This window comes from Poromitra crassiceps, assembly GCF_964638095.1.
Source record: "Poromitra crassiceps genome assembly, contig: HAP1_SCAFFOLD_92, whole genome shotgun sequence".
NCBI classification, from domain to species: domain Eukaryota; kingdom Metazoa; phylum Chordata; class Actinopteri; order Beryciformes; family Melamphaidae; genus Poromitra; species Poromitra crassiceps.
Genome location: NW_028152243.1, coordinates 64,344 through 85,009, shown reverse-complemented (window position 1 = coordinate 85,009; position 20,666 = coordinate 64,344). Strand labels below are relative to the sequence as shown.

Below are 20,666 nucleotides of genomic sequence, written 5' to 3'. Positions count from 1 at the left end.
ATACGGGCCCGGATTAGGGCGAGGGTGGGGAGAAAATGGAAAATGTGGAGGAGGAGAGAACAGAGAAGGAGAGGTGGGAGGGTGCAGGGGAGGGAGAGCAGGGGGAATGTGAGAGAGGGGAGAGCAGGAAGTGGCAGGGATTCGGGAAAATAGGGGAGAAGAGGAGAAGGAGAAGGAGCAGAGGAGGGGCGAAGGAGGAGAGAGCAGGAGAAGGGAGGGGGGGTGGGATGTGGGGGAGGAAAGAGCATGGAAAGAGAGGAGGTGGGGGGGGAGTGGGAAATGTGGGAGAGGGGAGAACAGGAAGGGGGAAGAAGAGAAGGAGCGGGGGAAGGGGGAAAGAGAAAGAGAGGGGGGGGAGAAGATCAGACAACTGACTACTCTAAACATTAACCAGAGCTAACTGGGACATAGGGGATCTAGCTAATCTACAGCCTAATCTGGCCTATCCTACTCTGCTCTAGTCTGATCTTTGCCTGAACACTATAACAGGTCAGCCTTAGGCTGTAGCTAATCTATCGCCTACCTAAGCTATTCTAAACCAACCGGCAGCCCTCGACCAGTGATGAAGAGCACCGATGCCCCCCCGCCCCGGCCCCCGCCCACATAAGGCGTGGGAGAGAAGGCCAGGCCGGGACACAGCGGCGCCCCCTCACCCCAGTGAACGCAAGAAAACCTTTCCACCATATGGTGGCAATCCACACATGGATCGCCACATGGATTGCCTCAGTGACTTGGCTGAGGAGGAACCTTGTGAGGTCGTTGTGCTGTAGGGGCCCAGCAATGGACCCCATCCGGGGACTCCCCTCCGAGACAGGCCGAGAGATGCCGGGCTAAACCATGTACAGAGTTTTCCGATAATGAAACTCTGTAAATGGTTTATTATGGAAATAAAATTTACAAAAGAACAGAAAATTGAAAATGTAAAAAGAAGTCCAACTAAAGGGATATAAAAATGTAGTTTTTAAATTATCCTAAGATCAGGGAAGAGAGTTGAAAATGTAAAAAGTAGAGTCCAAAAAGAAATAGAAAATGTAGTCTTTAAGTGTTCGTAGGTTTAGAGAATACTAGCTAATTAGCTAGGTGAAAAAAAAAAAAAAAAAGGTAACAAGATTGGGAGTTCCATGAGGATGATCTGGGGAATCCATGAGTCCGCGTTGGTGACATTGATTAAGAGGAGGGGAGGGGAGGATAGGAGTCGGAGGTGATGATTAAGAGGAGGGGAGGATAGGAGTTGGAGGTGATGATGAGGCATCCCCCCCTTCCCTTAGGCAGGCAGGTGACCAGGATGATGAGGATAGGGGTCGGTGGTGATGATGAGCCCGGGGTGTCAGGGTGTCAGACAGGAGAAGGAGTAGTGGGTAGATGGCCTAGAGTGACGACAGGTGGCTAGGGCGATGACGGCCGGACCTAGGGCTGCAGCGGCGGGGGTGTACGTCAGGCCAATGAAGGACACCTGAGGGGGAGAGAGAGAAGAGAGCGGAGGAATCTGCGCAGAGGTGGAACTAACTTTATAGACAACAATAAAATTAGGTCAAACCAAAATTTATTAGGATTATTTAGGATGACTAATACTATACTGCTAATTCAGGTCTTGGTAGTCTAGGTCTAAGTTTAGACTGATACTGCTGGCTTGTGATAGCCCGCTCAGCAGTTCAGGACTAAGTTTATTTACCAGCTATTTGATTTTATATCTGAGCTACTGGGTCGGCTGATGCCATATTATTAAATTAGGTCAAGTCTAAATTTATACTGATACTGCTGGCTTGTGATAGCCCGCTCAGCAGTTCAGGACTAAGTTTATTCACCAGCTATTAGATTTTCTATCTAGGCTACTGGGTCGACTGATGCCATATTATTAAATTAGGTCAAGTCTAACTTTATACTGATATTGCTGGCTTGAGACAGCCCGCTCAGCAATTCAGGATTGTATGTACTCAAGAGCTAATAAATATTTCTAGAGAATGACATCATCAAACACAACCATCAAGCACAACCAAATGATTGGGAGAATAAATGGGTTTTGAGTCTAGTTTTGAAGATTTCAATGGAGCCAGCTTCCCTAACTGACAGAGGAAGCTGGTTCCAGAGATGTGGAGCACGGTAAGAAAATGCTCTGCTACCTGCTGATTTTTTCTTAATTTTAGGGACGGTAAGATAATTACCGTCCTGTGAGCGGAGAGTATGCGTGGGAACATAAGGAATGATTAGCTCAGATAAGTACGGGGGTGCGAGCCCATGCAAAGATTTATAGGTTAACAGAAGCACCTTAAAGTCTGATCTGGCCTGAATTGGGAGCCAGTGGAGGGAGATTAAGACCGGAGTTACAGTATATGATCAAACTTCTTAGTTCTAGTTAGAATTCTAGCAGCGGCGTTTTGCACGAGTTGTAATTTATTTGTGCTACAAAGTGGAAGGCCAGAGAATAAGACATTACAGTAGTCGAGTCTAGATGAAACAAAGGCGTGTATTAAGGTTTCGGCATCCGTAGCATTTAGCAAGGGACGGATCTTTGAGATATTGCGAAGATGAAAGAAAGCTATTTTAGTGATATCCTTAATGTGAGCATCGAATGACAGAGTAGGATCAAAGGTAACACCTAGGTTTTTCACCTTTGAGTTTGGAGTAATTACGCAGTTCTCAATGTTCAGACTAAGATCAGTGAGAAATGGAAGTTGGGTTTTTGGGCCAACAACTAGTAGTTCAGTTTTGTTGGCGTTTAGTCACAAGAAATTATTTGACATCCAATCTGTAACAGCGATTAAGCAGGATTCAACATTAGCGAGTTTAGAGCGATCGTCTGGTCTAATTGGTATATAAATTTGGGTATCATCGGCATAACAGTGGAAGTTAATGCCATATCTACGGAAAATTTCGCCAAGAGGCAGTAAGTAAACACCAAAGAGTAAGGGACCCAGGACTGATCCCTGCAGTACACCAAACTTCACTGAGGAGAATGTGGACATAATATTTTTATATGAGACACAATGTGTCCTATCAGACAAATATGACTTTAGCCAGGATAGGGCAGTGCCCCGGATACCTACGTAGTTAGATAAGCGGTCTAGGAGGATCTTATGATCGATTGTATCGAAGGCTGCACTTAAATCTAATAATATGAGAAGAGAGGAGAAATTAGAGTCGGACGCGAGGAGAAGGTCATTGGTTACTTTTGTAAGAGCAGTTTCAGTACTATGGAGTGATCTAAAACCAGATTGAAAGGGATCGAGAAGTTTATTATGCGAGAGGTAGTCAGTTAATTGGGTCGAGACTACTTTTTCAAGAACTTTAGAGAGGAAGGGGAGATTTGAGATTGGTCTGAAGTTGTTAAGAACCTCAGAATCAAGATTTGGCTTTTTGAGTAGAGGTTTGATTACAGCAGATTTGAAGGAGGCAAGGACAATGCCAGAGGAGAGGGAGCTATTGATAATGTTAACACATTGAGTGCCAGCGACGCCATATGGCGTCATTAGAAATTTACCGTAGGCTGCCAGCGACGCCAAATGGCGTCAGTAACTCCAAATTGTTTTTTTGACGGGGGGGTGTCGATCTAAGCTTCTTACATCGCCTCTTACAATATTGTAGCTATTGGAGGTCTATAACCTATTTTACAAACCCATTAGGTGGCGACAGCACTCTCCTGATAAGAGAAAGTGGAGCCAAACAAACAGAAGAAGTCGCTGGGGAAAAAGGAAATCGCATCGCATCCGTCCGTATGCATCGACATGCATGAAGCCAAACGCCAGCTGTGCCCGCAGCAGCTGCATCCGCTGTCACAACTGAGCACCTCCGTGTCCGCTGCTACAGCACATTCGCATAATCAGCCTTATTATTCTCAACTGGAAGCATGGGAGCCCGTGACAAACACACGCGGAACCAAAAAGCTGGATGTCGCGCACCCTTCACCCTTCACAAACTCAGCAGAGAGCCACCAGACACACCCAGGAGGAGGCGTGTGCAGTTGAGGGGGGGGGGGGGGGCACGCAGAGCACGCAGAGCAGCATACACTTCACCCAGACAGACCCAGACATCAGAAAATTAGCTTCAGAGTCAGTGATGTGCTTGAAATGTTTAATTTCACAAAAGGCTCATTATCTCAGCTCGTAGAAAAAAAGGGCTGTTTTTGGTTCAATCAAGCTATCTTCTCCGGCTCATAACTAAAGAACGGAAAATGGGATCAATAAACTTTTTTTTGCAGGTGATAGAAGAGAGTCTCATCGTTATTTGTGCGTGTTCAGTGTTTACATAGTAATTATTAAAGAAATTATATGACTGTTTTAAAATGCATTGCGGCCTATGTGGCACAGCAAGCAACCTTTTGCCCAAGGGCCGTGGCACTCAAAGTGTTAAGTAAGGGGGGGCCTAATATTGGAAGGAGTTCCTTAATCAACTTTGCAGGGAGAGGGTCGAATAAACAGGTTGTGGATTTAGATGAAAGTACAATTTTTGAAAGTGCATTTAGAGAAATAGTCTCAAAATTCGAGAGTATAATACTCTTGTCTAAGGTTCTAAGGACAGGGCTAGGAGAGGGGTTAGCACCCTTTGTCAGTAATAGAGAGTTGCTAATTTCATCTCTAATACAGATAATCTTGCGGTTAAAGAAGTCAAGGAAGTCATTAGCTGTAAATGGAGAGTTTGTATTGGGGGAGGGTTTGCGAGTAAGATTTGCGACCGTGTCAAATAGAAATTTAGGATTATTTTTATTAGTGTTAATAAGATCTGATAGGTAGGAGGCTCTAGCAGCGGACAGCATACATTTGTATTTTAATAGGCTATCACTCCAAGCTAGTCGATAGACTTCAAGCTTGGATGATCGCCATTTACGTTCTAGTTTTCTGCATATTAGTTTTTGTGCGCGTGTATCGTCAGTATACCAAGGTGAGGGTTTTTTAGGGCGACGGATTTTAGTACGTAGAGGTGCGATAGAATCAAGCGAGGCGAGTAGGATTGAGTTAAATTGATTTGTGAATTAATTAATGGAGTTGATCCGCTCTGGGAGAGAGGAAAGCGGCCCCGATAACAAATCAGCGAGTTCAGTGGGAGTAGAACTATCGATACGCCGGGCGGTATAGGTATCGGCTAGGTTTGATTGCCGGAGGGGCAGGTCTATTTTAAATTTAATGAGATAATGATCTGACAGTGCTGGAGGGTATATCATGACTGACAGATCTGAGACGTTAACCCCACGAGCGAGGACGAGATCAAGCGTGTTGCCGTTAGAATGCGTTTGTTCATGAACCAGCTGAGCAAAGCCAAGGGTGTCGACTAAAGATAGAAAGGCTTTGCAGAGTGGGTCAGCTTTACAGTTAACATGAATATTGAAATCGCCAATGATAAGGATATTATCCGTGCGGGTTACGAGGTCAGAGAGAAAATTGGAAAATTCATCAAGAAAAGATGAATAGGGCCCAGGTGGGCGGTAAAGCATAACTAGGAAGAAGGCTCCGAGGCCAGCTATATTAGAGTGTCTCATAGTAAGTATCTCACAAGATAAGAGCTTATACTTTTGATCCTGCAAAAGACCTAGATTTGAGTTATAAATTAGGCCAACGCCCCCACCATTTCTTGACATTCTGGCAACATGCGAATTGTCAAAGTTAGGGGGGGAGGCTTCAATGAGTGGAAGAACAACGTCCAGTTTTAGCCAGGTTTCGCATAATCCCATAACGTCAATATTATGTTCAATGATTAAGTCATTGACCAGGAGGGCTTTATTGGTGATTGATCTGATATTAATGAATCCAAATCGAATAGGTTTATCATCAGTGTTAGTTAATTTAGAGCATTCGACACCAAGAGTAGATTTAATCTCAATGAGGTTGGTGTTTAACGTTTTGAGGGGTGGACGAGAGCGGCGTGAGGGGACGGGGCGACGAAGAGAAACTGTGTTAATTTGAGAGATCGTGGTATAATACGGAGACGGAGCGGCGGTGGTAACAATCGGATTAATAACAATACGGTTTGGGTTAGGATTTTGCAGAGCGTTTATGGGTCGGTTACTAGTAATAGTGCGGCGCGGACGGAGCACAGTCTGTATTTGATAGACTACGTTAATTGAACTAGCAGACTCCATAACCGCACAAGTAGAACTAACAGGCTGTCTAGCAGACTGTGGCCCTGCATGTTGTGGGTGAAACTGTCAATCAAGGATAGTAGTCTGGGTTTGCCGTAGGCAACTATCCAGGTTTTTTGATAGAGTGCTGGCGCCCAATGGGGTAGGGTGGATGCCATCCACCTTAAGCATGCCAGTCATGCCTCTAAAGGAGGGCCAGTTATCTAAGAATAGGTAGCCCTTATCAGCACAGTGTTTGGCCAGCCAGTTATTGAGCCAGAACAGCCTGCTAAAAATGTCAGAGTTAAGTGTGACAGGGAGGGGACCAGAGACAATTAATGGATGCCGACTCATCTTGCTAGCAAAAGCACAGGTCCTAGTTATGCTGTGCTTTGTGATCTTAAATTGTTTAAACCTAGCATTGTTGGTGCCAACATGTAGTATGATGTTATCATGGGTAGCCTGGGTAATTGTCTGTCTATGGCTGTTTGTTAGCACCCTAAGAGTAGCTTCAATGTCGGGTACTCTGGCCCCGGGCAGACAAACTATCTCGGCTGGTGTGTTAAGCTTGATATTGCGGGTTATAGAGTCTCCAATCAATAGAATAGAGGGTTTAATATTGTCGGGCGGAGCGGACGATGCAGCATGCTGAACAGGAGAGTTAGCAAGCGGCGTGAATCTATTCCGAATCTCAACCGAAGTGGTTTGTTGGGAAACGGGCTGCACAGCGGCGGGCTGTGCACGTTTAACGCCATGGCAGCGTGAGACAACTGTAAACCCATCATCCACAGACTGTGGGGCCAACGAGACATTGGCCGGGTTGTTCTGCTCGTGCTGCGGGGTAGCATTAACGAGGGCACCAGCTGGACCGCAGCTAGCATCCTCGCTTAATTCACAATGCACATCAGCTACTGGGGTACATTGTAAATTATCAGGGAAGCCAGTCTGGTTAAGTGTAACAAGACTATCATTAAGTGACTGGCGTTTATCGTTCTCTAGTTGGGAAACACGATTTTCTAATAGTTTAATCATATCTAAGAGAGAGTGGATAGTAAGAGTTGGATCTATCTTACCCGATTCGGGAGGGGGATGGCTGGCGTTAGCCATGTCAGGAGCGTGTCATAGTGCTGCGGCCAGAAGCAGCTCACGCCGTTGCGATGCCCGGGGAACCGAGGCCTTGGGAGCAGAGGCTGGTAGCCTAGGTTGACGGACCAGTCACTCGGATGTTGTAGTTAGTTGCGCGATGGACAGGACTCGAGATACTGAGGGAGCTGGTGTTGAAGTAGCATCAGGCAGCTTGAAGAAAACTTCATCATCCGAAGGAAATGAGCGTGATTCCACGGATCCACTAAGCGTCGTCGTATTGAATAGTCCTGTAGCATGGTGATTATCCAGGGGGGAGAGCGAGGGCATTGTAAACAGTTTAGCGTTAGCTGCTAGCTGGTGGCTAGCAGCTCTTGTTTACGTTAGCCTAGCAGGCGGCTAGGCTAACGTTTAGCGATAGAACGGTTGTTTCAGATGTCCGCGGATTGAGAGAGAAGAGTTATTGAGTAGCGATGTGGATATCGCATGCAGAGAAAAGATAAGATAGCAAAAGGCAGGCGAGGAATTGGCAAAGTAAGTCGTAATAGGCAGAGCTGAAAAACACCGGTATGCGCTCACAGCATCTTTTTGCAATTCATTCTCTATAAGTACACGCTTAGCGCGCATCTCTTTCAAGAAGCATTTCATCGCGTTTAAAAGCTGGTGGTGTTTTCTTTTTTTTAGTACAGCGCTCTTGGCGCTGAAAGCTGAGGAAAGTTGAACAGGAAAAGCACCCTGCTCCTCTTCACTCCTCCCACCTCTTCTCCCAGGAGAGGAGGATTTTCATCTCGCTGCGGCCAGAGTTGCCAATAATCCGGCTTTTCCAATCAGTGTTTTTTAAATAACCGCATGTGCATGCCCCCAGGCACGTGCACACATAGACATCAAAGGGGGCTTGAGCCCCTGCCTTTTTTTCAGTCTGTAAAAAGTGCCCTTTCCTGACCATGAATGAAGCATTTCTAATGGTGCCTTGTATGGAAATTGCCCTTTCCATGCAGTCACTGAAGGCAGCATTCAAAGAGAAATGCCTTTTCCGAGCTCTCTTGGCCTTGAATGTACCATTTCTAATAGGCCTCTGCATGGACCAGTGTTTTTCTAAGCCGCCCCTGAAGGCAGCAGCCCAAAAACCGCACGTGGCTTGCCCATTGACTGTTGAGAGCGAGACGGCCCATCCCCGCCCACTCCAGCAGTGCGCACTCAGCCACATGCAGACTGAACGACAGCAGCACAGGCGCACACTGACAGATATATCAGTCAGCGTGAATCAGGCATGTATGTTTGTCAAAACAAAGCATTATACAGAGAGCCACCCCCCCCCCCCCCCCCCATTTCAGTTTCATGTTGAAATTTCGGCGGTGCAGACAGCAAGAATTTGAGCCTCTGCCCCTCTAATATTTTCTGCATGTCCCTGCCAGGCACGTGCACACATATACATCAAAGGGGGCTTGAGCCCCTGCCTTTTTTTCAGCCTGTAAAAAGTGCTCTTTCCTGACCATGAATGCAGATAGATATATCAGTCAACGTGAATCAGGTATGTATGTTTGTCAAAACAAAGCATTATATATAGTGGCACAGTCCCAGAATGGGCGAGAATGGGCGTTTCGGCCTTAAATACCGGCCTAATGATATCTTCCCTCCTGGCGTTAATTTAGCGCTTTGCGCTTTTGAGAACCAGGCCTATTCAGTGCGCCGGTTGTGCGGAGCGGTCCTCTGCCTCTCCTCTGTCCCCGTTCTCTCTGTGTCACTCCCTCTCTCTTGCTCATCAGTCTGACAGGCACAATACGACTGCTTGAAAAAAAGTTTGCCAGTTCTCTCTATCTCTCAGAAAAAATAAGTTGTTATACCGTACATAGTATAACAACATGACAGTTTTTTCTAACAGTTTTGAGCCCGTGACATTCAGAGACTGTTGCATCATCCTACCTGTGCAGTGAAGGCGTGAGAAAACGAGATAATTCTGGCCAAACATTCACTGCCTGGCTGCCCTGCAACAGCCACACGTGAAATCTCCCAGCATGCATTGGGCTAATACATTTTGATAATAAATCGCATCCAAATTAGCCTAAATAGATAGAAAGGTACATCGAAATAGATCGAAATAATGTGTAATGGTCCACAACATGCAATTGCAGCACATTTCAATATTGGACAAAATAAAATCGCAAAATCCAAACACAGCCCTATGTGAAACATATTAACGTGATTTAGATAAGTGACAGTGTAACGCGGTTCTACTGTCATGTGCTATACTGTGATGTCTGCTCCAATAAATTGGCCCTACTTCACATTTAGTTTTACAAAAAAAAAAACATTTCTGCAATGACTTTACATAATGTAGGCTATATTTATATGCATCATCCTACCTGTGCAGCAGGGGAGAGAAAACTATATCATTCTGGACAAACTTTCACCAATCTAATCTCATCATAGGGATAGGCTACACTATTTTTTTCTAGCCGATGCGTTTAGAACATTCTTTTCACTTTGATCTTGCTATAGTGTAGCGTATTTAGATGCTTGCAGTATTTAAACTGCAGTTAGATTGGTTTGAGAAGCATAATAATATGGAATAATAGCCTATATATAGAGACAGACAGAGGGGGATGAAAGGGAGGGGGGGAGCAGAGCGCTTGGGGATGAAAGGGAGGGGGGGAGCAGAGCGCTTGGCTTTGACCGGACTGGATCGCTCCGTGGAATTGGAGCTTAAAAGGCAAGCTGGGGACTGGTTTACTGCACTTGTCCAATGAGCAGACTGTGCATAATTTTACGCTTAAAAGGCGTGGTTGTAATGCTAAGGCTGCGTGTAGCGCCGATACCAAAATATTGAGTGCGCTGGTCCACGCCCACTACTCTGGGCTGCGTCTGGCGTTGGGCGCAGTTCATAGGCCGATGCAACGATAGAGCCCCTTGTATCCAGCAGTTAAAGTTGTCTAACTATTTGCACATTCATATATCATGGAAATATTAATGAGGGAGGACTAGATGTGATTTTAATGGGGGGTTTTTGTGTGGAAAAAACATAGCACTATTTAAAGTAGAGTTTTAAGATGTGTAAAACATTTGTAGGGGGTCATTTATCCTCAAATTATATTCTATGATGTGAGGTTCAGTCATTCAGAAAGATACGGTAAAAATACTTTTACTTTTACTTTTACTCGTTGGGTACATTTCAGAGCCTGTACTTTTTTACTTTTACTTGAATAAAATAATTGAATCAGTGCTTCTACTTTTACCAGAGTAGTTTTTTACACAAATAACTGTACTTCTACTCAAGTACAGAATGTCAGCACTTTTCCCATCTCTGTCTCTCGGTTACCTCTTGTTTAACCAAAAACCATGCACTTTCATGTTGTCTTGCGAATACTGCCAAAAGTTACACCCCGAACGTAAAAGGCTTGTTATGAATAGGTAGGCTAGGATGACCCAGTCTAGGGGTTTGGATCATAACATGAAACTATACACGGACAACCATGAAAATATTTGTGATTTTATTTTCACACATACAAAAAAGCAGGCAAGGACACTGGACTCACTACACTCAATATCTAACAATATCACAGTAAGCTGAAGACTTGTATTCGACATTTTATTCACTTACAGTAACTGCTACATGGATTACACATTATGTACCTATCCCGAATCGAAGAGTGGCACCTGGTAATCCATTTCATGGTGTAGCATTGTGGATAATCAAAACAGTTTTAATAATTAATCATTAATTTTCATACAGCTTGGTTGCTGCCAGCAAGACAACAGCACGCATCAGGTTTTAATCAGCAGGCACTGGCAGACAGCACAATTGCTGCGCACCAACTCCTAAATAATAGTGGATGGAAACATGCAGACTATATCATTTTGTTTTGCCGATTTTCAGAAAATTCGGTTCAAATTTGCGATACATTTTATGGAAACCCAACTTCTGTCTCCCTGCCTCCCTGTGTGGGTCACTGCTCGGGCAGGCGATAGTCCGGCGCATGGTTTCCCTCTCGCCGGCGGCCGAAGCAGCCCAGCAGCAGATCCACGGCTGTGCTCACCGTGGACCGCACCTCCCGCTCCGTCTGGCCCAGCAGAGGGTTCACCTCCACCAGGTCCACCGCCGACAGGAGGCCTGTGTCGAGGAGAACACAAGGAATGAATTCACACATCCCTTTATCTGATTGATTGACTTTATCTGATTGATTGATTGAATAACCGCAACCTTCATGTGATATCATGAGATCACGATCATCTTGCCACGCTCCAATCTATTGGTTTAAATCTGAACCACCAGTGGTTTGCACCAATCAGCGTCCGATGAGACACCTACGGGCGGGATTTAGGTGTGACACCAGCGAGAGCGAGCCCGTGATAGGCGTGATACGTGACAGATGGTTCATCCAATCACCTGTCAGGTATTTGTTGAAAGTGCCTGCCCTTTGAAACGGTTTACTTTTACTTTACTTTACTTTATTGATATTTGGCAGACACCTTTATCCAAAGCGACATACAACCGGGTTATAACACAGTACAGCAATAAAAAGAAAAAATAAATACAAGTTTTAAACGAACACATGTATAAACAGCAATTAAATTAAAACACATTTACAGACAATAGAGGTGCGGATAAGAAGAAGGAGGATAGCAAGGTAGAAGAGAGAAGAGATAAAAGTGCGTAAGAGTCAAAGTGCATAGGAGCTAGAGAGGGTTTACAGGGGGGCAACATGAAGTCTGAAAAGATGGGTTTTTAACTGTTTTTTGAAAATGGGTAGTGATTCGGCCGTTCTTATTGTAGAGGGGAGCTCGTTCCACCATTTTGGTGCAAGATGGGGAAAAAGTCGTGATCGGGAGCTGTTAAAACCACGTAGGGGGGGAGGGGCAAGGCATCCTGAGCTAGTGGAGGGTCGGAGTGAGCGGTGAGGGATCTAGAAACTGATGTATGGTGGGGCTGTGTGGTGAACTGTGTAGGCCAGAACTAGTGTTTTGAATTTGATCCTTGCAATGATGGGAAGCCAGTGAAGTTCATGAAAGAGGGGGGTGATGTGGGAGAATTTTGGTAGGTTGAAAACAAGGCGGGCTGCAGCATTTTGAATAAGTTGGAGTGGTTGAATGTCAGAAACAGGCAGACCGGCCAGTAGAACATAGTCCAGACGCGACAGGATGAGTGATTGGGTGAGAAGTTGCGCTGCTTGTCTGGAAAGGAATGGACGGATTTAGCGAATATTGAAAAGGGCGAATCTGCAGGACCGGGCTATTGCTGCGATGTGGGTAGTGAAGGACAGTTGGTTCTCAAGAGTGACTCCAAGGTTTCTGGCTGTTTGTGAGGGAAGGACAGTAGTGTTGTTGAGGGAGATGGAGAGGTTGGTTACAGGACAGGCTTTGGGGAAGAGGAGGAGCTCAGTTTTTGCTGATGTTGAGTTTGAGGTGGTGGTTGGACATCCAGGTGCCAATGTCTATGAGGCAAGCCGAGATCCGTAATTCAACTTGAGTGTCAGAGGGGGGGAAGGAAAGGAACAGCTGGGTGGCATCGGCATATGAGTGGTATGAAAAACCATGGGATGTGATGATGTGGCGGAATTAAGTCATGTAGAGAAGGAAGAGAAAAGGACCAAGGACAGAACCCTGAGGGACACCCGTGGAAAGAGTGCAGGGGGTCGAAAGGGATCCTCTCTAGGAGACCTGATAGGAGCGGTGGGAGAGATAGGAAGAGAACCAAGAGAGTGCAGAGCCAGTGATACCCAGGTCGGAGAGAGTAGCGAGGAGGATTTGGTGATTGACGGTATTGAATGCAGCAGATAAGTCGAGAAGTATGAGAACTGAGGAGAGGGATGCAGCTTTGGCGGAATGAAGAGCCCGAGTGACAGAGAGGAGAGCAGTTTCAGTGGAGTGGGCGGGTTTGAAGCCAGATTGAAAAGCATCGGATAGGTTGTTATGGGAGAGATGAATGGAAAGCAGTTGGAAAGCAGTTTGCTGGGGTTGGAGGCAGAAGACTGGATTAGCGAGGTGAAGAAGGAGGTTTTAGCATGAGAGACTGCAGCAGTGAAATTGGAGAGGATGAGGTGGTAGGCTGTGAGGTGGCCAAGTACCAAGGTTTCTCGCGTGACTCGTTCCCATATGGTTATGTGAAAACAAACCATATGACAGTGTCAGGTTACACATTTATACAGCCTTCACAACACTGTAAGAACACATGGACGGCCCGCAAAGCAGCTTGTTGATAGTCTATGCTAGTTTATATTTTCGTTGTGCACTGTTCACCCTCTTTATGTTTTGTCTCATAGGACTATCGGAGCACGTGAGGAGTACCCCGGATCCCTCACGTATCCAACCGTCAGAGCTGTTCCAGGGCTGGGATCACTCCTGGAGACCACGTCAGCTAAAGATAATGAGTGAGTCTGCATCTCAATCCAACAGCCTGATTAATTGTTTCTGTTCACATGTTATACATCATAATGCCAGTCCTAGACTATGAGCAAGAATTTGAGCAAACGACTGTGCCGATCTTGTAACTATATATATATATATATATATATATATATATATATATATATATATATATATATATATATATATATATATATATATACTGTACTTTTTAAATCAGTGTTTCTCACATTTTCTCCCCAATTGTACTTGGCCGCTTTTCCCTGGTGTCCTGGTCATTGCTTCACCCCCTCTGGCGATCTGGGGACAGTTGTAGAGTAGCAGATGCTTCCTCCAATACATGTGCAGTCGCCAGCCGCTTCTTTCCACCTGACTGGCAGAACGCAGCGCATGGGAGGATCATGCTATTCCCCTCAGTTCACCTCCCCGCGAACATGTCCCCCGATCGACCAGAGGAGGCACTAGTGCTGCGATCAGGACTCATACCCCACCAACTTCCCACCCGCAGACACGGCCAATTGTGTCTGTAGGAACATCTGACCAAGCCGGAAGTACCGCTGCCGGGAATTGAACCCGGGTTTCTGCGGTGGTAGGCGAGTGCTTTTACCTCTACAGTACCCAGCAGACACCCCCCAGAAATGTCACTTTTAATTAAGTATCTTGCTGCTGTGGTCCCACCTGTCTGGCAGAGGGCCTCTGTGATGTAGATTCCCTCCCTGTAGCTCAGCCCGCCCACCACTGGCGTCCCGGTGGCCGGCGTCACCGACGGGTCGATGGCATCGATGTCATAGCTCAGGTGGAGCGGCTTCTTCACTCTGTTATGGAGGTAAACAAGTAGGACTGTAAAGGCTGTGTAATGGCTGGACACAAGGATGCGGAGACAAAAGGTGAGTTTAAAGTCTTGGTAACACTTTATTTGGATAATCCACCTACAGAGTCTACAGAGTATTTGTAACATTTGGTGGTGTTGCCTGGAGACAGTGAGGACGCGTGGTGTTAACTGGAGACAGGAGTCAGTGAGGATGGGTGGTGTTGACTGGAGACAGGAGACAGTGAGGACGCATGGTGTTGACTGGAGACAGGAGACATTGAGGATATGTGGTGTTGAGTGGAGACAGGAGACAGTGAGGACACGTGGTGTTGACTGGAGACAGGGAGGATGCGTGGTGTTGACAGGAGACAGTGAGGATGCATGGTGTTGACTGGAGACAGGAGTCAGTGAGGATGCGTGGTGTTGACTGGAGACAGGAGACAGTGAGGATGTGTTGTGTTCTTTTTTTTTATTTTTTATTTTACATTTTCAGAACATAAAGAAAATAAAACAAGAACAGGAAAAAAGAAAAGAAAAAACATATATACATACATTCAACATTACAATGCCACAAAATGGTGCTACCAGTCATAAAAAAACTGTGCTTACAAAACGATAAAAAAAAAAAAAACTGTGCAAAGGATCCAAAAGAAACTCAATTACCGCCCCTAGCCCGATCGAAATAGGTCAGGAACGGGTCCCAAACAACAGAAAATCTCCCTAAAGAATTTGTCCTCTGGAATTTGAGTCTCTCCATACGTATAACTGAGATCATGTCTGTCAGCCACAGCTGAAAAGAAGGTGGAGAGGAGGACTTCCATTCCTTCAAAATTAGTTTCTTGGCAACTGTCATTCCTTGTGTCAGAGATTGAGGCACGGCCGTTGGGAGGAGCAAAGAGGACTCCGAGCAGCCGAAGATGGCGAGTTCCGCCTCCAGTTGGAGGGTTATTTTGTAGGCCTTGGAGTACCAGTCAAATATTTTGGCCCAGAATCCTGATAGTGAAGGGCAAAACCAAAAAGCATGGGACAGGGTGCCCTCCGACACCTATCACATAGTGGTGAGACCGAAGGATATATCTTGTGTAACCTATGCTTGGAGTAATGAAGACGGTGAGCAACTTTAAATTGAATAAGTTTATGTCTGTTATTAACTGAGCAGAGCTGGACCACAGACAGACTCCTGTCCCATATGATTTCAGACAGATCCACATCAAGTTCCTCCTGCCATGCCTCTCTGATCCTCTCAGTGGGGGCCTTAATGCAATCGTCGAACAAACACACAAACTTAGAAATAAGATGCCTGGAGTTGGGAGGGCTTAACAAAACCTTAAAAAAAACATGTTGATCTGGGAGAACTTCAAAATTGAGAATCTTGGATCGGACATAATGTCTAGCTTGTATATATCTATAAAGATGCCTTTGGGGCAACTCAAATGCTCTCTTCAGAAGATCAAAGGATGCAAATTGGCCATCAATATACAGGTCACTGATGGAGACCAGCCCCTTTTCACTCCAGGCATGGCAAATTCTATCTGACCATGAGGGCAGAAAAGAATGATTAAAACAGATTGGTGTGAGCATGTGTGGTGTTGACTGGAGACAGGAGACAGTGAGGATGTGGTGTTGACTGGAGATAGGAGTCAGTGAGGATGCGTGGTGTTGACTGGAGACAGTGAGGACGTGTGGTGTTGAATCAAAACTCAGCACTTACAGTCTGTGGACCAGTGAGGATGTGTGGTGTTGAATCAAGACTCAGCACTGACAGTCTGTGGATAGTCTCGCTGGCCAGCCTCCCCTCCCTACCGTTAGATGAGTCTGGCGGCGCAGGTCTCCATTGTGGGATTGCGATGGGTGGCGCTTGGCGGCAGTGCCCTTGGAAAATAGTTTCCAACAATCCAACTTGCCATTTTCAGCGTGTAGCAACGAGCTAGCGTGTAGGTTTCTGCCATTAGCTTGCTGGCTAGTTAGCGTTGTTGTTTTCACTGATGCGGCAGGGTACTATTTACAGCCACACACAGGGAGGAGGGAGCGGAAGCCGCTCTGATTGACATGGTCAGAGCTCTCCCTTCCGTCCGAGGAGTCTGGCGCTGCAGGTCTCCATTACTGGGATAAACCCTCCCCTGCTCTACTCTGCCCTCCCATTTGAGCGACTGTTTCGGTGGCAGCCGGATGTCCGCTCCCGGCCTATTACAAGCTCTGTCATTGGCTCCGACCATGTCAATCAGAGCTGCTTCCGCTCCCTCCTCCGTGTGTCACTGTAAATAGTGCCCTGCCGCCGCAGTGACGCTAACTAGCTAGCAAGCTAATGGCAGAAACCTACACGCTAGCTCATTGCTACACACTGAAAACGGCAAGTTGGATTGTTTGAAACTATTTTCCAAGGGCACTGCCGCTAAGCGCTGCCCATCGCAATCCCACTATGGAGACCTGTGGTGCCAGACTCCTCGGACGGAAGGGAGAGGATGCTGGCCAGCGAGACTATTTGCAGACTGATAGCTACCCATCTCCTATAGTCCGCTGACTCTCGCTGGCAGCAAACCAGCAAGCTGCCTGGAGATCCTTCAGGTCCCCGGGGGAAAGCTGGCGCAGATTCTGCCCAGCAGTGGACGGGGCTGCCTTCAGCACGTCGGACAGTTCTCATAACCCAGCATGGGTTATGCACCGCAGTGGACATGGCTTCAGCACCTTGGAGAGTTCCCAACCATATAACTGGCTCGGGGCTGGGCAGTTGTAACAAGGACAGCATCAGCCTTGAACACATGCCTGGCATCATGACGTCAGGAGGTTATCAAGGTGTTTTAAAGAATGATGTTGGACCCGAGGTCTCGAGGTCACAAGTCTTACAGCGAGACAAAAAAGATCCCAAAAAGCAAACGTTTGAAGGAAAAACTGTCCTGTCGATTATTTTCTCAATTAATTGATTAGTTGTTTGGTCTATAAAATGTCAGAAAATGGTGAAAAATGTCTTTCTGTGTTTCCCAAAGCCCCAAGATGATGTCCTCAAATCTCTTGTTTTGTGCACAACCCAAGATATTCAGTTTACTATCATAGAGGAGTTGACTAAGGTTGGGGGTGATGGATGGCTTGCCCAGCTGGTATCTTATGGACCCCTTGCGTGGGATCCCTTGTCCATTATCTCCTACGAGCACATAAACACTTTGGATGGCTGTTAGCAGCACTAATGTTGAATGTTCATGATGTATGTTTTTTTTTTCCTATCTTATGTACTTTCTTTTCCTGTGTATGAGCCTGTTTGTTTTGTTCGTATATTGTTCTAAAATATATATATATATATATATATATATATATATATATATATATATATATATATATATATATATATATATATATATATATAGGACGCAGACACCATAGCGCAGGAACAGGGCTTCGGAGGGCACTGCGTGAATGAGTAATCTTAAAGAAAAAAAATCTAAATGATCTGATTCCAGCATCTTAAATGTGAATATGTGAATATGTATATATATATATATATATATATATATTCACATTTAAGATGCTATATATATATATATATATATATATATATATATATATATATATATATATATATATATATATATATATATATTCACATTTAAGATGCTGGAATCAGATCATTTAGATTTTTTTTCTTTAAGATTACTCATTCACGCAGTGCCCTCCGAAGCCCTGTTCCTGCGCTATGGTGTCTGCGTCCTTGATCAATGAACCAATTTATAATTAATATAGCGCCAAATTATAACAAGAGCTATCTCAAGGCGGTTGACAGTGTCAAGTTGCCTGGAACTTTTAAGTCCATTTCCATGTCCAAAAGTTTTCTGCTGACAAACTAACGGACACCCTTCTCTCCGTCTTTCCTGAGGATTGTACTCCACTCATTCTTCTGGGTGATTTCAACATCCAGCCAGTAACCTTACAATCTCTGCACTTCCTTAACTTCTTCTCATCCTTCGACCTCTACCTCTCTCAATCTCCTCCAACTCACAAAGCTGGGAATGTGCTTGACCTGGTCTTCACCAGATCCTGCTCCACCTCTAACCTCACTGCGACTCTTCTTCCTGTATCCAACCACCACTTTATCACCTTCTCTCTTCCCATCTCCCTGCCCTCCTCCCCCCTCACTCTACCACCACCCGACGCAACCTAAAAACTCTCTCTACCTAACTCCCTCTCTTCTACAGTCCTCTCCTTGCTTCCCTCAGCCGAGCAGTTTGCGTCCACCACTCTTCTATCCTCTCTCTCCTCCGCTCTTGATTCTCTCTGCCCACTCACCACTAAGCCTGCCCGATCCTCTCCCCCTGCTCCTTGGCTGACCGAATCTCTGCAAACTCATCGAACAGAGCTTCGGGCAGCTGAGAGAAAATGGAGAAAATCACATCACCCTGAAGATCTCTTTTGCTGCACCTTATCCACTCCAACTTCACCTCTGCTGTCTCCAAAGCAAAAACATCCTTCTTCATCTCTGAAATCCAGTCCTCTGCATCCAACTCCAGTAAACTGTTTTCTACCTTCTCCACCCTCCTCAACCCTCCCTCCCCTCCCCCTCCCTCCTCCCTCTCTGCTGATGATTTTGTAACCTTCTTTACCAAAAAGGTGGATGACATCAGCTCCTCCTTCCATCCTCCAGTTACACTCACTAACACTCCCGACTCCAATCCTCCTTCTCTGCCCCCGTCCCCGGATGTACTTCCTTCTCTCCCCTCCCGATGTAGTACTTAAACTCATCAGCTCTAACCGAGCCACTTACTGCCCCCTCGATCCTATCCCTTCCTCTCTCCTCCAAACCATCTCACCTGACATATCTCCCTTCCTCACTACCTTCATAAACTCCTCTCTGTCCTCTGGTCTTGTTCCGCCTGCTCTAAAGACTGCAAGCGTCAAGCCTCTGCTTAAGAAACCCTTCATTGACCCTACTGCTATTCAGAACTACAGACCTGTCTCTCTTCTCTCATTCCTTTCCAAAACCCTCGAACGAGCAGCGTCCGACCAACTTTCTCTCTATCTCTCCCAGAATGACCTCCTGGACCATCTGCAGTCCGGTTTCAAGGCCTCTCACTCTACTGAGACAGCTCTTCTTGCAGTCACAGAGGCCCTTCACACTGCTAAGGCCTCATCCCTCTCCTCTGTCCTTGTCCTCCTTGACCTGTCCGCTGCTTTCGATACAGTCATCCACCAAATCTTTCTTTCCACTCTGTCTGACCTCGGCATCTCAGGTTCTGCACACTCCTGGTTTGCTTCCTATCTCTCTAACCACTCATACCAGGTCTTATGGAGAGGACCCATCTCCAGATCCTGCCCTCTTACCACCGGTGTCCCCAGGGCTCAGTCCTGGGCCCCTTACTTTTCCTTCTCTATATCAGATCTCTTGCCCATGTGATCTCTCATCTCATGGCTTTTCTTATCACTGCTATGCTGATGACACCCAGCTTTTCCTTTCCTTCCCCCCCTCCGACACCCAAATCGAGGCTCGCATCTCTGCATGCCTCAAAGACATTGGTGACTGGATGTCTGCCCACCTCTAGCTCAATCTTGGTAAAACAGAGCTACTCTTCCTCCCAGGGAAAGACTGCCCTCTCGCAGATCTCTCCATCTCCATTGACAATACCACTGTGCTTCCCTCCCAAACGGCTAAGAACCTTGGGGTGATCCTTGACAACCAGCTGTCTTGCTCGGCCAACATAGCTGCGACAGCACGCTCCTGTAGGTTCTCCCTCTACAACATCCGCAAAATCCATCCCTTTCTCACAAGCGAAGCGACTCAACTCCTGGTCCAGTCACTTATCATCTCCCGCCTGGACTACTGCAACGTGCTCCTGGCCGGCCTACCTACCGCCGACATCCGACCACTTCAGCTCATTCAGAAGGCTGCAGCCCGTCTGGTATTCAACCAACCCAAATTCTCTCATGTCACTCCCCTCTTCCGGGACCTTCACTGGCTTCCCATCCCGGCACGCATTAAATTCAAGACACTGGTACTGGCCTACAGGGCAGTACACCAGACAGCTCCTCTGTACCTGCAATCTATGGTCAGGTTCCAAACCTCTCACCGCTCCCTTCGCTCCTCCACTAGTGCAGGACGCCTCGCCCCTCCTTCGCTACGGGGGCTAAAAAGTCGCTCATCCCGATCGCGACTCTTCTCGTCCCTGGCACCTCAATGGTGGAATGAGCTTCCACCTTCAGTCAGGACGGCTGAATCACTGCCGATCTTTCGGAAAAGACTAAAGACACACCTTTTCATGCTCCATCTGGGCCCTTCTTGAACTAACTTCTTTCTCTCTCTTAAAAAAAAATAAAAAAAAAAAATGACTAACTTAACTTTACCACTATTCCTTCAGATGTTGTAGTTGTCATAGACTGTGT

The 20,666-nt window shown here is 46.2% G+C and overlaps 1 protein-coding gene across 2 annotated transcripts in view; it reads right to left on the bottom strand.

Annotated features, from left to right (window-relative positions):
* Nucleotides 1–10,648: 10,648 nt before the first annotated feature.
* Nucleotides 10,649–20,666, bottom strand: part of LOC310800831 (arginase-1-like) — a 37,447-nt gene continuing 27,429 nt past the window's right edge. For both annotated transcript variants that reach the window (XM_083664736.1, XM_083664737.1), the window contains 2 exons: nt 14,171–14,307; nt 10,649–11,240 (listed from right to left, as the gene is read on the bottom strand). In XM_083664736.1, coding sequence (XP_083520862.1) covers nt 11,077–11,240; nt 14,171–14,307 — 301 coding nt within the window. In that variant the 3' untranslated portion in view covers nt 10,649–11,076. The remainder of the gene's footprint in view (nt 11,241–14,170; nt 14,308–20,666) is intronic.